This window comes from Papio anubis, chromosome 1 (genome assembly GCF_008728515.1).
Source record: "Papio anubis isolate 15944 chromosome 1, Panubis1.0, whole genome shotgun sequence".
Classification (NCBI taxonomy): domain Eukaryota; kingdom Metazoa; phylum Chordata; class Mammalia; order Primates; family Cercopithecidae; genus Papio; species Papio anubis.
The window spans coordinates 9,211,869-9,228,683 of record NC_044976.1 but is presented as its reverse complement, the minus strand read 5'-3'; the positions used below and the strand labels follow the sequence as shown (position 1 = coordinate 9,228,683).

The following is a 16,815-nucleotide window of genomic DNA, read 5'->3' as shown; positions in this document are numbered from 1 at the left end:
GGTGTGAGCCACCATGCACAGCCAATAATTTGACTTTCTAAAACGTGGGAAATTTAAATTCCAGTCTGATGGCATCTATATACTGCTATGTCATCTTTGGGCTAAAGTGGGGAGAGAAATAGTTACGAAGTTTTCTAAACCAAACTCATTCTAATTCACATGAATTTTTTTTTTTTTTTTTTTTTTTGAGATGGAGTCTCACTCTGTCACCCAGGCTGGAGTGCAGTGGCGCGAACTTGGCTCACTGCAAACTCTGCCTCCCTGGCTCAAGTGATTCTTCTGCCTCAGCCTCCTGAGTAGCTAGGACCATAGGCGCCCACCACCACGCTCGGCTAATTTTTGTATTTTTAGTAGGGACAGGGTTTCACCATATTGGCCAGGCTGGTCTCGAACTCCTGACCTCATGATCTGCCCACCTCGGCCTCCCACAGTGTTGGGATGACAGGCATGAGCCACTAGGCCCGGCCCATATGAATTTTTTAACTCAAATTTTACTCATAGCCTAGTGATACTGTGATACAATTTTAATACAATTGTACATTATAAACCAAACAATGTTGCAACTCTGAAAAAGGTAACTCCTACCACCCCTCCTCAATCAAACTGGCTTGTAAGACACACATGGTTTCTAAAAGGTTTTATATCTATCCTACTTGGGTAGACTCTCCAGTTTTTATATACAGTATATTTTTTATTTACTTATTTTTTTATTGAGATGGAGTCTCACTCTGTTGCCCAGGCAGGCTGGAGTGCAGTGGCACAATCTCGGCTCACTACAACCTCCGCCTCCTGGGTTCAAGCAAGTCTCCTGCCTCAGCCTCCCAAGTAGCTAGGATTACAGGCGCACACCACCACACCTGGCTAATTCTTGTATTTTTAGTAGAGAAGGGGTTTCACCATGTTGGCCAGGCTGGTCTCCAACTCCTGACCGCAGGTGATCTGCCCACCCCGGCCTCCCACAGTGCTGGGATTACAGGTGTGTGCTCCCATGCCCAGCCTAAACACAGGATACTTGAAACATACACAAAGATAACTATCACCTCATCAATCCACAAGAGCTTACCTGGACTACCTGTGTCTGACATTTTGCATAAGCTGAGTTCGTAAATGCCAGTGACTCGATTCCTATTTGAAGAAAATAAAACAATGGTTTAATCTCTTACAGCACAAAAACAGGAAGATTTCAATCCCTGCTACTTAAAATAGTGTCTTCGCTGCAGGGACTGCAACCCATCCTCAAATATAATTACGGACATTTCTTATTTGTCACTGCTATTTTCCTATTTTGAACTTAAGTAGCATACCTTTTCCTAGAGGAGTCTGCTTTCATCTCAATTTTATTTATTTATTTATTTTTAATTTTTTTTTTTTTTGAGACGGAGTCTTGCTCTGTCACCCAGGCTGGAGTGCAGTGGCCGGATCTCAGCTCACTGCAAGCTCCGCCTCCCAGGTTTACGCCATTCTCCTGCCTCAGCCTCCCGAATAGCTGGGACTACAGGCGCCCGCCACCTCACCTGGCTAGTTTTTTTTGTATTTTTTAGTAGAGACGGGGTGTTTCACCGTGTTAGCCAGGATGGTCTCAATCTCCTGACCTCGTAATCCGCCCATCTCGGCCTCCCAAAGTGCTGGGATTACAGGCTTGAGCCACCACGCCTGGCCTCAATTTTATTTTTTTAGAGATAGGGTTTCCCTGTGTCACCCAGGCTGGAGTGCGGTCACAGCTCACTGCAGCCTCAAACTCCTGGACTCATGTGATCCTCCTGCCTCAGCCTCCTGAGTGGTTGGGACTTCAGGCATGCACCACCATACCCAGCTAATTTTTAAATTTTTTTGTAGAGACAGGGTCTCACTATGTTGCCCAGGCTGGTCTTGAACTCCTGGCCTCAAGTGATCCTTCCACCTTGGCATCAAAAAGTGCTGAGATTATACGCATCAAAAAGTGCTGAGATTATACGCATCTAAAAGTGCTGAGATTATAGGCATAAGCCACCATGCCCCACCTCATCTCTATCTTTTAAACACTTTATTTCAATAGGGTGAATAAAATTGAATGATAAACTAGAAAATTTACAATATAAATATGAAAACTAAAAATTTGTCTTTTCTTACTATAAGAGAGAAGATATGAGGAAACAATGACTAGAATGAAATGAAAATCAACAACTTCTGGGGATTGTGAGTAGTAGGAGGTATAATACCTTCTATTGTATTAGTAACATTTTTTTTTTTTTTTTTTTTTTTTTGAGACGGAGTCTCGCTGTGTCGCCCAGACTGGAGTGCAGTGGCCGGATCTCAGCTCATTGCAAACTCCGCCTCCCGGGTTTACGCCATTCTCCTGCCTCAGCCTCCCGAGTAGCTGGGACTACAGGCGCCCACCACCTCGCCCGGCTAGTTTTTTGTATTTTTTAGTAGAGACGGGGTTTCACCGTGTTAGCCAGGATGGTCTCGAACTCCTGACCTCGTGATCCGCCCGTCTCGGCCTCCCAAAGTGCTGGGATTACAGGCTTGAGCCACCGCGCCCGGCCTGTATTAGTAACATTTTTTAAGCTGGGTGGTGATACCCAAGTAGTCAATGTATTTTTTCTCTTTTTCTTTTCTTTTTCTTTCTTTTCTTTTTTTTTTTAATTTTGAGACAGGGTCTCACTGTTTCACCCAGGCTGGAGTGCAGTGGCTCTATCATGGCTTACGGCAGCCTCAACCTCTCAAGCTCAACTGATCCTCTCACCTCAGCCTCCTGAGAAGCTGGGACTATAGGCGTGTGTCACCACACCTGGGTAATTTTAAAATTTGCTGTGGAGATGGGGTCTCACTGTGTTGCCCAAGCTGGTCTCAAACTCCTAAGCTCTCTGTCCTTGGCCTCCCAACATGCTGGGATTACAGACATGAGCCACTGTGTCTGGCCTTCACTGTATTATTCCTGACATATTTTGTATGCCTTAAATATGCATAACAAATCTTAAAAAGAAGAAAATTTCAATGGTACTCTGTTAGAAATAATAATGATGACATTTAAAAGTCTTTGCAAATTTAGTCTTTGCAAAATTGTTTTAGAGGTGTTCACAATGTAATATTCCTTCCTTCCCTCATAACTCATCCATCCATCAACATTTTATTAAATGTCAGCATGCAAGTCAGTACATTCCAGGTGCCAGTTACCAAAATGGTTCATAAACTGTAAACTAACCATGAGACAGTAAGCCAAGAATACTTAAGGACTAATGATTCTGTTGTACTGAACAAACAAACTGGAAGCTAACTTGTGTGAAAAACTTACGAATCTGGTGACTTCGAGTAGCCACTGCCAAAGAGGCTACGCAGAGAGCGTGGTGGTGAGATCTTGGCATCTCGGGAATAGAAGACCATGCACACATCCTTGGTGATGACAGCCGGCTGGATGCAATGATCCAGCTGAAAGCAGACAGGGTAGGTGCTGATGAAGTGTAGGCAGAGTACTGTGACCAGAGTCTATACACGAATGTATTTGGAAAGCTAGTCCCAGTTGTGAGAACTGAAGGATTTCAACTCCACGAATTATTTCAACAGTCACCCAGTGGATAATATGTGCAAGAGTAGGTAGTACTCCTTATAGATGCATTTATTTATTTATCTGTTTATTTTTATTTATTTATTTACTTATTTTTTCTGAGATGGAGTCTTGCTCTGTCACCCAGCCTGGAGTGCAGTGATGCGATCTCGGCTCACTGCAAGCTCCGCCTCCCAGGTTCACATCATTCTCCTGCCTGAGCCTCCCCAGCAGCTGGGACTACAGGCACCTGCCACCACACCTGGCTAATATTTTTGTATTTTTAGTAGAGACGGGGTTTCACTGTGTTAGCCAGGATGGTCTCGATCTGCTGACCTCGTGATCCGCCCGCCTCAGCCTCCCAAAGTGCTGGGATTACAGGAGTGAGCCACCGCGCCTGGCAGATTCATTTATTTTTATCTGAGGTAAATGTTGTTTCCCCTGATAGGTGAGGAAACTGAGGCAAAGAGAGTTTCTCCAAGGACATAGAGGAAGTAAGTAGCAGCACAGGGATTTGAACTGACAGGCTGGGTCCTGGGTCTGGGCTGTTAACCACTATTACACTCTGTCCACAACTATAAAAACAAGAGGTAACATTTTCTTAAAAATCACACATTCTTCAAGCAGTGGTGATTAGGCTACTAAAGCTGAAGCTGGAATGAAAGTCATGTGATTTTTTGAGTAAACAGAACCCAGGAATAGAATCTAATATAATCAGAAGAGTTAGCAAAGTATAATAAAATGAAAAACTTAAGGATATGGAGGAAGAAAGAGGACAAAACAAGTGGAATCTTCGCTGACCACTTCCTGCTATAACCTGCAGTGTTCAGGGCTGACTGTTCGCATCAACTGAAGCTCCAGGTCTCCTCACCTCTAGGTAGGCCGACAAGGTCATGTAGATCTTTTCTCCATAAGGTGTCACTCGGTTCAGAAGAAGGGAGTTATGTAGAGAGCTATCCCACACAGCCTCAAAGCGGTAGAAGGTCCTAAGGTCAGAAAGACAAGAGGGAGTCATCCAAGCTAAAATCACCTTAGCCCAGGTACTGACACTGTCAATCATCCTAAAGAACCCTATGCCAACCAACTGACATTTTCAATTTATCAAACTCTAATAACAGGGAGGAACACTTATCTCCTAGGAGGAAAAGATAGGTCCCCATCATCTTGCCCCCAACCCTACCCATCATTAAGGAACACTTAGTTGTGCCTTTTTTTTTTTTTTTTGAGACGGAGTCTCACTCTGTCACCCAGGCTGGAGTGCAGTGGCACGATCTCAGATCACTGCAACCTCTGTCTCCTGGGTTCAAGTGATTCTCCTGCCTCAGCCTTCCGAGTAGCTGGGATTACAGGCGCACACCACCATGCCTGGCTAATTTTTGTCATTTTTAGTAGAGACAGGGTTTCACCATGTTGGTCAGGCTGGTCTTGAACTCCTGAACTCAGATGATCCGCCTGCCTCGGCCTCCCAAAGTGCTGGGATTACAGGCGTGAGCCACTGCGCGTGGCCAGTTGTGCTTTTTTAAATTTTGTTTTGACAAGCCTGCCTCTGCCTATAAACATAAAAATAGTAAGGTCAATCAAAAGGATTAAGATGAAATGGTAAGTGAGTTTGGACAGAAACTGAAAGAATAAAGAAAGACTAAGCTCTCCTGTCAGTCAATGATGAGAGCAGGAAGTGAATGCTCAGTCATTTGTCAGCTTCGATCTTCACATCACAAGAAGGCTAAACATCATTCAATCCAGTGCTGCTGGGCCTCAGAAACGTCACAGATATATCTGAGGGGATTAATGGTAGAAACTGGGTAGAAGGGTTTAAGTATAGACAGTCTTATTTTATTTTATTTTATTTTATTTTATTTTATTTTATTTTTTTTGACGATCTGCCGCCCAGGCTGGAGTGCAGTGGCCAGATCTCAGCTCACTGCAAGCTCCGCCTCCCGGGTTCACGCCATTCTCCTGCCTCAGCCTCCCGAGTAGCTGGGACTACAGGCGCCCGCCATCTCGCCCGGCTAGTTTTTTGTATTTTTTAGTAGAGACGGGGTTTCACCGTGTTCGCCAGGATGGTCTTGATCTCCTGACCTCGTGATCCACCCGTCTCGGCCTCCCAAAGTGCTGGGATTACAGGCTTGAGCCACCGCGCCCGGCCATTTTATTTTATTTTTGAGACAGAGTTTCACTCTGTCACCCAGGCTGGAGTGCAGTGGCGCAATCTCAGCTCACTGCAACCTCTGCCTCCTGGGTTCAAGCGATCCTCCTGCCTCAGCCTCCTGAGTAGCTGGGATTATAGGCAAACACCATTACGCCAGTTAATTTTTGTATTTTCAGTAGAGGCAGCGTTTCATTATGTTGGCCAGGCTGGTCTCAAACTCCTGACCTCAAGCAATCTGCCCACCTCGACCTCCCAAAGTGCTGGGAGTATAGGTGTGAGCCACCGTGCCAGTCGGGAGCCTTATTTTAAATAAAAGAACAAAAGGTTATTCTTAACTGATGTTTCAGTAAAAGAGAATAATTTTTTAACACTAGAGCCAGCCAAATATCATTTGTTAGCTTTAAAAAAAAAGCCATTTGAAAAATTAATCTTACATTTATATAACAAATGGAAACTTAATAGATACTCACAAACTGTTTTGCTGTTGTTCTAATATCGTTTTTTTCTACTGGTAAAACAACATAAACTCTAATTGACATTAAATCTTCCAGTTCTGCAAGTCTAATCTGAAACACGGCACTTAGTTGAAAAGCAGTGTTACAGATCGATTCCCAATTCTGCCCCATGTTTCCCTTCTCAGACCCCTATGACAAGTGGAGGGAAGATGCCGGGTCTGCCCCGCCACCACTAGTCCTCTGCAGATAGAACACAGCTCACCTGATACACCTAGCAGAGTCCGTGCATACTCCTTCCTGCCCAATACATTCCTTTTTACTCCTTTTCAAATGGTGACCTCACTATGGCTGCCTTTTCTAGACTTCCTATGACAAGTAGCTGGCATGTCCTCCCTCTAAACACATCCCCATGTTTCTTCCTCCAGAAACGATCAATAGAGAGAACAATACATTTGTGAAACTGAACCCCATGACCACACCTCCTCTTCCAAGTGGCAGCGTATGAGGTCTGATCATCTAGCATAGTTGCTTCTAGATCTAACTCTTCTTCAATTATTTACTACTCTCTCTCAAATGTCTAGCCTTTGAGGCAGTGAGTGTGGGTCAAGAAAATTCTCTACAAAGACACAGAAGATAGAGAAACAACAAGACAAAGACACCAAGTGACCCAAACAGGAACAGAAATGACGGACAATGAAAGCCTTTCTATAGTTCCTGGGCTCCCTGGGAACAGGAGGAAACCCTTCAGGTGTCCATAAACCTCTGTGTAGAGGAAATTTTTAATTTGGTTTAAGACATATTCTAATATTGGGTGACGATATCCACTACTTCAACAGATGCCACTTGAGAACTATCACTGTGATATCTTTTTTTTTTTTTTTTTTTTGAGACGGAGTCTTACTTTTGTCACCCAGGCTGGAGTGCAGTGGCGCAATCTCGGCTCACTGCAACCTTCTCATTCCGGGTTCAACCGATTCTCCTGCCTCAGCCTCCAGAGGTCTGCTCTTTTATTGTGTCCCTGTTTTTGTCAAAGTACCTAGAAGGGGTGGGGCTTCTTTGTCCGATTTCAGAGACTGGATACATCCATTCTAAAGTTAAATAAACCCCTCTTCTTAGAGTGAGGGCATTTATGACTTTGGTGACATCTGACAGAAATTTCTTTTTTTTTTTTTTGAGATGGAGTCTCGCTCTGTCGCCCAGGCCGGAGTGCAGTGGCCGGATCTCAGCTCACTGCAAGCTCCGTCTCCCGGGTTTACGCCATTCTCCTGCCTCAGCCTCCCGAGTAGCTGGGACTACAGGTGCCCGCCACCTCGCCCGGCTAGTTTTTTTGTATTTTTTTAGTAGAGACGGGGTTTCAACGTGTTCGCCAGGATGGTCTCGATCTCCTGACCTCGTAATCCGCCCGTCTCGGCCTCCCAAAGTGCTGGGATTACAGGCTTGAGCCACCGCCCCCGGCATCTGACAGAAATTTCTATCAGTGCTGCTGTCTTAAGTTCCAAACCATAACGTGGCACCTCCCAGGACCACTGAGATTTCATGACACTGACTCTTTCAACTGAGGCAAATGTTTTGAACTTGTCAAAAAAAGCCTCTTCACATTTCTGTTTTCAGACTAAGCTTTCACTTAACGTAAAGAAAATTTCACTGGCAGAAACCTGGTTAACACATAGGAAATTTTGACTCCACTGAAGTCTTCCTGTATTAAGGGAAAATTTTTCTTTTCTTTTTTTTTTTTTTTTGAGACAGAGTCTCGTTCTGTAGCCCAGGCTGGAGTGCAGTGGAGGGATTCTGGCTCGCTGCAAGCTCCGCCTCTCGGGTTCACGCCATTCTCCTACCACAGCATCCCGAGTAGCTGGGACTAACAGGCGCCTGCCACCACGCCCAGCTAATTTTTTTGTATTTTTAGTAGAGATAGGGTTTCACTGTGTTAAGCCAAGATGGTCTCGATCTCCTGTCCTCGTGATCCACCCGCTTCGGCCTCCCAAAGTGCTGGGATTATAGGCGTGAGCCACCATGCCTGGCTCATTTTTTTTTTAATTTTGTCAAAAAAAGTTTCTTTTTTTTTTTTTTTTTTTTTTTTTTGCTTTGGACTTGCTGCACCAAGTTCTGTTGGAACACCCACCAAAGGTGGTAGTTCAATTTTTTTAAAAAAAATTATTTATTTTTTTGAGACAGAGTCTCACTCGTCGCCCAGGCTGGAGTGCAATGGTGCGATCTTGGCTCACTGCAACCTCCGCCTCCTGGGTTTAAGCGATTCTCCTGCCTCAGCCTCCCAAGTAGCTGGGATTACAGGCACCCAACACCAAGTCTGGCTAATTTTTAAAATTTTAGTAGAGATGGGGTTTCACCGTGTTGGCCAGGTTGGTCTCAAACTCCTGACCTCAGGTGATCCACCCGCCCGGCCTCCCAAAGTGCTGGGATTACAGGTGTGAGCCACTGCGCCTGGCCTACTTTTTTTTTAGAGATGGGGTCTTGCTCTGTTGCCCAGGCTGGAGTGCACTGGTGCAATCTAACTCCTGGGCTCAAGTGATCTTCCCACCTCAGCCTCCTGAGTAGCTGGGAATACAGGCATGAGTCACCACTCTCAGCTAATTTTTTTTTTTTTTTTCCCTGTAGAGACAAGTTCTACATTGCCCAGGCAGGTCTTGAACTCTTGGGTTCAAGTGATCTTCCTACCTTAGTAGGAAAGTGCTAGTATTACAGGTATGAGCCATTACAGTGGCAATTCTTGAGAGGTGGTTGTAAGAAATACAACAAAAGCTGGGGAGAAATGTCAATTTAATTAAGCTTGCAATAGAATTTAGGGTTACAAACAGGGCTGAATCCCAAGACATATTTTCCTGTATGCCTCCTAAGGTGGTGAGAAGTAATTCCAAATGGATTTCTCAAGATGTTCTGAACAGCAGCAGCATCAGAGGAAAAGCAGGTTTCAAGGTGACTGCTTTGAAGGATCTATTCCTTTGAATTTATTATTTATGAACAATTAAAGATCAACTTCTGGTCAGTCATGGTAGCTTACACCTGTAATCCCAGCACTATGGGAGGTAAAAGTGGGAAGATCACCTGAGGCCAGGAATTTGAGGCCAGCCTGGGCAATACAGCGAGAACCCGTCTCTACAAAAAAATTTTAAATTAGCTAGGCATGGTGGCACATGTCTGGAGTCCCAGCTATTCGGGAGGCTGAGGCGGGAGGACTGCTTGAGCCCAGGAATTCAAGATTGCAGTGAGCTATGATCATGCTACTACTGCCCTTTATTTATTTATTTATTTATTTATTTATTTATTTATTTAGAGTCTAGCTCTCTTGCCAGCCTGGAGTGCAGTGGCGTGATCTTGGCTCCCTGCAATCTCTGCCTCCTAGGTTCAAGTGATTCTCCTGCCTCAGCCTCCTGAGTAGCAGGGACTACAGACACGTGCTGCCACGTCCAGCTAATTTTTCTATTTTTAGTTGAGATGGGGTTTCACCATATTGGCCAAGATGGTCTTGATCTCTTAACCTCGTGATCCGCCCGCCTTGGTCTCCCAAAGTGCTGGGATTACAGGGGTGAGCCACCATGCCCGGCCACAATTTTTTTTTTTAAAAAAACCATCTGCAGGTATAGCTACTACACTCTAGCCTGGACAACAAAGCAAGACCTTTCTTGTCTCAAGAAACAAAACAGAAACCACCTTCTTACATTATGGTTACATCTGATGAACCCTCTTGAGTTCATTAGGAGAATCTCTGAAATATAAACTGAATGGAGTCCAAATTAAGGGATATAATCATTATATCAGTAACATCAGTCAAATATATAAATATGTTTATGTATTTTTTTTTTTGAGACAGAGTCTTGCTCTGTTGCCCAGGCTGGAGTGCAGTGGCGCGATCTTGGCTCACTGCAACCTCTGCCTCCGGGGTTCAAGCGATCCTCTGCCTCAGCTTCCTGAGTAGCTGGGATTACAGGCGCCCACCACCATGCCAGGCTAATTTTTGTATTTTTGGTAGAGACGGGGTTTCACCATGTTAGCCAGGATGGTCTCAATCTCCTGACCTCATGATCTGCCCGCCTCGGCCTCCCAAAGTGCTGGGATTACGGGCATGAGCCACTGAGACCGGCCCGTTTATGTATTTTTTAACATTTTAGGTTATATTGTCATGTATCACTTCCTTCAATTTTCTTCCCTAAATGAGATAATTTTTTAAAAACTTCCTTTAATACCAAACCAGGATTTTTTTCTATTCCAAAAGAAGAAAATAAACAGATAAAACAAGTAGCCCTGACAGAAGAAATATAAATATTTAAAAACATATATAAAATATTTCTCACAGACTCAGCTATCCAAATAGCCAAATTTGTCTCTATTACCGCACAGGACAAAACAGAGAAGAAAGGGAACCGTTTTGCAAGGCTGTAATGGGCTCAGATTTTATAAAGCAATAAACCTTTCAAGCTTTTGACAGACAGAAGACAGATAAAGAGGAGAACAGAAAACAAAACCTGAGATTCTGTATGATATGGAGAAACATTCTACTTTGTAATGTAGAAGAGGAAAACTTGAAAGGGCCTAAGAATAAAATTGACAAGTTTAGTAAATGGAATGAGAAAATAATTTGAAACTCTAAAAATCATTTAAGAAGCTATATGCTTCTTAGGGTACAGAATAGGGTCTACTTTATCCTAGGTTTACATGGGGAGGGGACTACAAAATTAAAATAGCAATCAAAGCAACATAAGACAGAAAGCATTCCGATAAACTAGAATCCTATGTGCAAAAAAGCAAACAGAAAATACCTAGGAATATCCTTATCAAGAAAGAGCCTGCAAAAACATAGAAAAGGCTTTAGTTAGTGCAGCAAAAACAAAAACAAAAAAAAACAAAAGAAACAGAGAGAATCAGAAAAATATATATATATAAAAGACAAATTTGCTGATAAGCAAAGTGAATTCAAGTGGACAATTAACAGAGAATCCCATGGAACACAATTCGATAGAGGACTTACAAAAACATGGATCCCTCTCCTGAGACTTCCAACTAAGGAAAATACCAGACATAGGAGGGAAAGTGGAGACCACCACCATCAATACCCCTTTCAGTGGTGACTTAGTATTGAGAATAATAGGAAATTGCTATGAAGTTAAGGGAAAACCAAGTCAATGCATTAACATAAATGTAAGACTGGGAAGAAAAGGAATAATAGTCCCTTGTCAATTATACTCCACTATCAATATATTAGCAAAGCCCTCTAAGATACGCACATAATATAACCAAATTGGAGGTAAGTTCAACTTTAAACATTAAACCTTAGACAAATGGAATGAAAGTTCTCTTAACCAAACTCCATTATGCCACTTACCATATTAACCTATGTTTTCTATATCCCTAAAATATACATATTGATGGCTAGTTCTCCTTGAGCATTCTAAACTACAAAGATGTCTCATTTGCCCAGACACTTCGCTCCGAAGAGTTGAGTGCTTATCAAATGTCAGTAGTATCTGGTCCCAAATCTGTTTCTGCCAGTTGTACTTGTTATTATTATCTAACTTCATTAAACATTAGGCAAATCAATGAAAGATGAAAACAAATAGTTTTTGTTCCTGTGAAAACTAAGTTGAATGTTTTCAAAAGGTTTGATAATGGTGAGTTGTTTAAAAATTACTGTTATGTTTGGGTGAGATAAATGTAAAAGAAAGGGGAAAATGATAAAATGTTTAAATGGTAAAATGTTATTAAATGGTAAAAAGTTTAAAGGACTTTGAACTTAGATTTTCTTCGCAGATTTCTAATTCTTGCTCCACCAAACTAAAAGTCACAGATGATGAATTACAGGTGTGGTTTTGCAAGAAAGACAATCAGAATTCCAGGAAATGACCTTATAATTAAAGAAAAGGCCATGGCCTTCCAGCAAAAGCTTGGTGAATTAATGTAGATTTATATAGTTTAAATTAGAACAGAAATATTTAAGGTGTTTTTCTTTTTGTTATTCTTGACTTCAGCCTTTTTTGATCAACTCATTCTAACTCACAAGATAAGATACTTCTAACAAAGCCAAATTCATTTCTTGTAGCACCTGACCTGTTGTTGGGCATGAATTAAAGGACTTCTCAAAGCTACTCTAATGGAGGCAAACTTAGAATAACCAGTATTTCAACCAAAGCCCATCTTTCCCTGTATATTTTACTAAGTACCTACGGAAATTTACAATACATTTTTCATAGCTACAAAGAAAATGTGGTGGTAAAACCCAGCTGAACATTGGCAGAAAACAGAGAGCTATGCAGAATTACTGCAGACTTCAGGGAAACAGTATTGTTCATGATTTTGCCCACAGATAGTTAAAGCACCTGTCTTGATCTCTGCCACACTCCTCCCCAAACCCCAAACACACATGCCCTCTCACTCCTTCCCTCTTTTTCCACAGCCCCTGCCAGCAAACACAGGTTTGTTTCCTTTTTCTCTTTCCTATGGTAAACTATAATACAAGAAAACAACAGAAAGAAATTAATCCTGGTCCAAACCTTTCATTCCATTTCTGACTATTGTCTTATTCTTTCCCTCCTTCCTCTCAACATGGACGTAAACAAGCTTTTCAGGAGCAGACTGAAGCACAGCAAAGTCCTGTGGTGGGAAGGCAGTGTGCTCAGCCCACATTAGAAGAGGCAGCTGCCCCTGTTTCCCAGCCCCTAGGATATAGAGACAGAGTCTCTGAGACAATGAGAACTCCTTTCCTGGGTGAGGTAAGAGGACTCCAGCTGGTTTAGTTCTAGTCTTACAAGGGAAAATAGAATGGCTATGTACTTTATGAATTGTCTGTTATCACCTGATTATAAAAGATAATTTTAAATGAAACATTTAAAATAAAAAACAAAATAAAATCTACTATTTATGGCAGCCAATCTTGGTCGTAAGAGTTCGTATTATTTATCACTTTTGTGCATAAATGAAAACCAAATATGAAGGATAATTAAGCCTATAGCAGCAGCAGCAAAGACTAACAACAAGAGGCTTCATTTTATCTTAGAGGGCACGTTTCCATGATACTTAGGAGTGAGAGAAACCTTTCTCTCCACAGCAACCATTTCACAGGAAAACATTTAGTCTTGGCAATAATTAATTTGTACTTTTAAATCCTTGGGGAATATACTGAGTTTTCTTTCTCTAATTTTCTTTTATCACTTGTTACATCTATTCAAACTTCACGTGGAACAGATCACTTCCACTCTCTAACTGTAACTGATCACATACCAGTATCTCCAATACTTTCTTTCTTTCTTTTGGGACAGCACAGCAGCCAGGTGAAGAAATAAAGAGATTTTTGAAGCTAGAAGGGAGAAGGGAGTTAATTTCTTCGTCCGAACTGGGAGTCATTAATGAATAAGGAACCTAACAGTGTACCAATTAACATCCGCAAGTGTGGACTCTTCACGCTGCTCTGGGTGTCCTACCTGCTAGAGTTGTGGGAAGACTTCAGGTACTTGGCAGAAATAATATTTAGGGAGAGGATGGCATCAACTGCAGCTTCATCCACCTCAGGCTTATTCCGAATACGACCTAAAAGAAAGGATAAAGAAAACAGAGCACAGACACATTTAAAAACAAAACATGAATTCATTAAGCCAAAAAGAAACTTTTAAATCTACGTGTAAGTTCAGGAGCTGGAAGGGTCATTTGGTTACCTGTAGGGTCCTCCATCGTCTGACTCCATTACTTCCCACATTGAGTTAACTATGAAACCATATCGATTCTTTATTCAAAGAGTTTCTCACATTCATCCCAACTTTTATTTACAATATCATTGCCCTGATCACAAAAGGCCACCTCCTCTCTGATCTGAAACCTGCAACAGCCATTTAACTGGTCTCCCTGCTATTCACACCTCCCCTGTTCCAATCCATTCTACTCTCACCTAATAGCAACTTCTTAAGCCACTGACTGACTGTTTTTTGTTGTTTTTCTTAAATAGGGTCTTGGTCTGTCCCCCAGGCTGGAGTACGGTGGTGCAATCATAGCTAATTCCTGGGCTCAAGTGATCCTCCCACGTAAGCCACCTGAGGAACTGGGACTTTAGGCCTGTAGCACCACATCCAGCTATTTTATTTCATTTTATTGTAGAGACAGGGCCCCACTATGTTGCTCAGGCTGGTCTCGAACTCCTGGGCTCAAACGATCCTCCTGCCTTAGCCTCCCAAAGTGCTGAGATTATAGGCATGAGCCACTGCACCTGGCCATGCTGACTTTATTACACCCCTTTCTTGCTCAAAATCCTACACTCTGTTTTCAAGTTAACACTAGGGGATGCAGCATTGCATAGAGGTTAAGGACTTGGCCTCCAGTGCTGGACTGCCTGGGTTCCAACTCCTACCACCTGTGAGGCTTTGGGCCTAAGGTTCAACCTCTCTGAGCCTCAGTTCCCTCATATGTCAAGTGAGAATAACAATTCTTTCCATATGTTGTTATGAGGATTAAATAAACTAGTATTTTTGGAGCATTCAGAAAACCACCTGGCACATGGTAAATACTACATCAGAGTTTGTTCATAAACTAAAAATGCAGGGTTCTTCAGAGAAGCCATAGTAACCACTGCCTCTGCATCCTCCCTCTCCTTCTCTGGTCAGAAAGCATCTCTTCTGTTTCAGTATTAGTGTTCCATATAAACATTAATTTTGTCAAAGGATATTCAGTGCTTTGTAAACAAAGTTTAAAAAAAAGAAATTAAAAAAAGAAAAATTTATTATGAAAAATCTTGAAAAGCTACTACCACTGCTGCCCCAGACAAGAGAGAACATAATCTCCCTTCCAAGGATTTTTTTTTTTTGACAGGGTCTCACTCTGTCATGCAGGGGCATGATCATGACTCACTGCAGCCTCGACTTCTCAGGTTCAAACAATCCTCCAGCCTCAGCCTCCTGAGTAGTTGAGACTACAGGCATGCGCCACCACACCCAGCTTATTTGTAGGGAGACAGGGTTTTGCCATGTTGTCTAGGCTAGTCTCGAACTCCTCAACTTAAGCAATCCGCCCGCCTTGGCCTCCCAAAGTGCTGGGATTACAGGCATGAGCCACTGTGCCTGGCCCCAAGGTTCTTAAACTGGTCCAGAGAGACACAAGCACTCTGTGGACAGAATTCAGAGGGTCCTTGAGCTTGGATGGGGAAAAAATTACATCTTTATTTTCACAAACCTTTAACTAAAAATTGGCATCTCCTTCAATCACAAAGGAATGCAATAAACCACAGAATTGGCCAGTACCCATGACTCTGTCCCCAGTAGAAACCACAGATGTTTCCATGTGCAAAATATCTGTCTATCTGTCTATCTATCTATCTATCTATCTATTTATTTATTTATTTATAGACAGAGTCTCACGCTGTTGCCAGGCTGGAGTACAGTGGTACAATCTTGGCTCACTGCAACCTCTGCCTCCCAGGTTCAAATGATTCTCCTGTCTCAGCCTCCCGAGTACCCGGGACGACAGGCGCACGCCACCATGGCCAGCTAATTTTTGTATTTTTAGTAGAGATAGGGTTTCACCATGTTGGTCAGGATGGTCTTGATCTCTTGACCTTGTGATCTGCCCACCTCAGCCTCCCAAAGTGCTGGGATTACAGGCGTGAGCCACCGCGCCTGGCCACAAAGTATCTTTTTCATTGATCACTACTTTGAAATTATGGTAATTAGAATAACTGCTAAATCTTGTTATTTCATGCATCAATAAAGAAGAGCTTAATGTTTTAACAAGCATATTTCAATATTATCGGTTTCCTTTGTAATCCTACATACTTTATTTTTCACATTTGGAAACAATTCTAAGCCTTCACCACTGCCAAAGAGGTCCATAGCAACAAAAGTTCCAAACTCCTGCCTCAGACTGTCATTCTAAAGTTCACACTCTCTAGCCAATACACCTTAATTTAATTTATCCACTCTGGCCATGGGGTTTCTTGTCATTTGCATGTTAGACATACTCCTGACTCTCTTACTCAAAATGCTTGTGTCTGGAAAACAAAAAAACAAAACCCCTCTAATTTTTCTTGAATCTATTCAGTCCTCCTGGCTTATTTTCACTGTTAACTCTCTTAGCATAGATCTTCCTTTGTCTTTATTTTGGTATTTATTCATCAAAGCATTCTGCATATATATGCTGTCTCCCTAACTAAACTGCAAGCTCACAATTAGTAGAGATTTTTCTTTTCTTTTTTTTTTAAGATGGAGTCCCACTCTGTTGTCCAGGCTTGAATGCAGTGGTGCCATCTCAGCTCACTACAACCTCCACCTCCCAAGTTTAAGCGATCCTCCCACCTCAGCCTCCTGAGTAGCCGAGACTACAGGTGCATGCCATCATGCCCAGCTAATTTTCATATTTTTTTGTAGAGATGGGATTTTGCTACCTTGGCCAGACTCAAACTCCTGAGCTCAAGTAATCCACCCATCTCAGTCTCCAAAAGTGCTGGAATTACAGGCATGAGCCACCACACCCAGCCAGCAGAGATTTCTTGTATGCCCTCTCACAGCCTCTATCACAGAACCATACTCTGGTAACTGAGTTAGTTTGATAACATATCACTAATGATAGAGCGAAGAAACAGGAATACAGAGTTTCAGACTCAAGGCCTCTACATCTCCATAGTCTGTGTTTCCCAATATGGTCTTCCACACATTCCCTGTACCACAAACAGGGAAGAATAACATCTCTAACAGGACACA

The 16,815-nt window shown here is 42.5% G+C and overlaps 1 protein-coding gene across 8 annotated transcripts in view; it reads right to left on the bottom strand.

Moving 5' to 3' along the window:
• KIF1B (kinesin family member 1B) overlaps positions 1–16,815 on the bottom strand; it is a 175,154-nt gene that overhangs the window by 18,941 nt on the left and 139,398 nt on the right. For all 8 annotated transcript variants that reach the window (XM_021941628.2, XM_021941811.2, XM_021941579.2 and 5 more), the window contains 4 exons: positions 13,558–13,663; positions 4,395–4,509; positions 3,275–3,408; positions 1,064–1,125 (listed from right to left, as the gene is read on the bottom strand). In XM_021941628.2, coding sequence (XP_021797320.1) covers positions 1,064–1,125; positions 3,275–3,408; positions 4,395–4,509; positions 13,558–13,663 — 417 coding nt within the window. The remainder of the gene's footprint in view (positions 1–1,063; positions 1,126–3,274; positions 3,409–4,394; positions 4,510–13,557; positions 13,664–16,815) is intronic.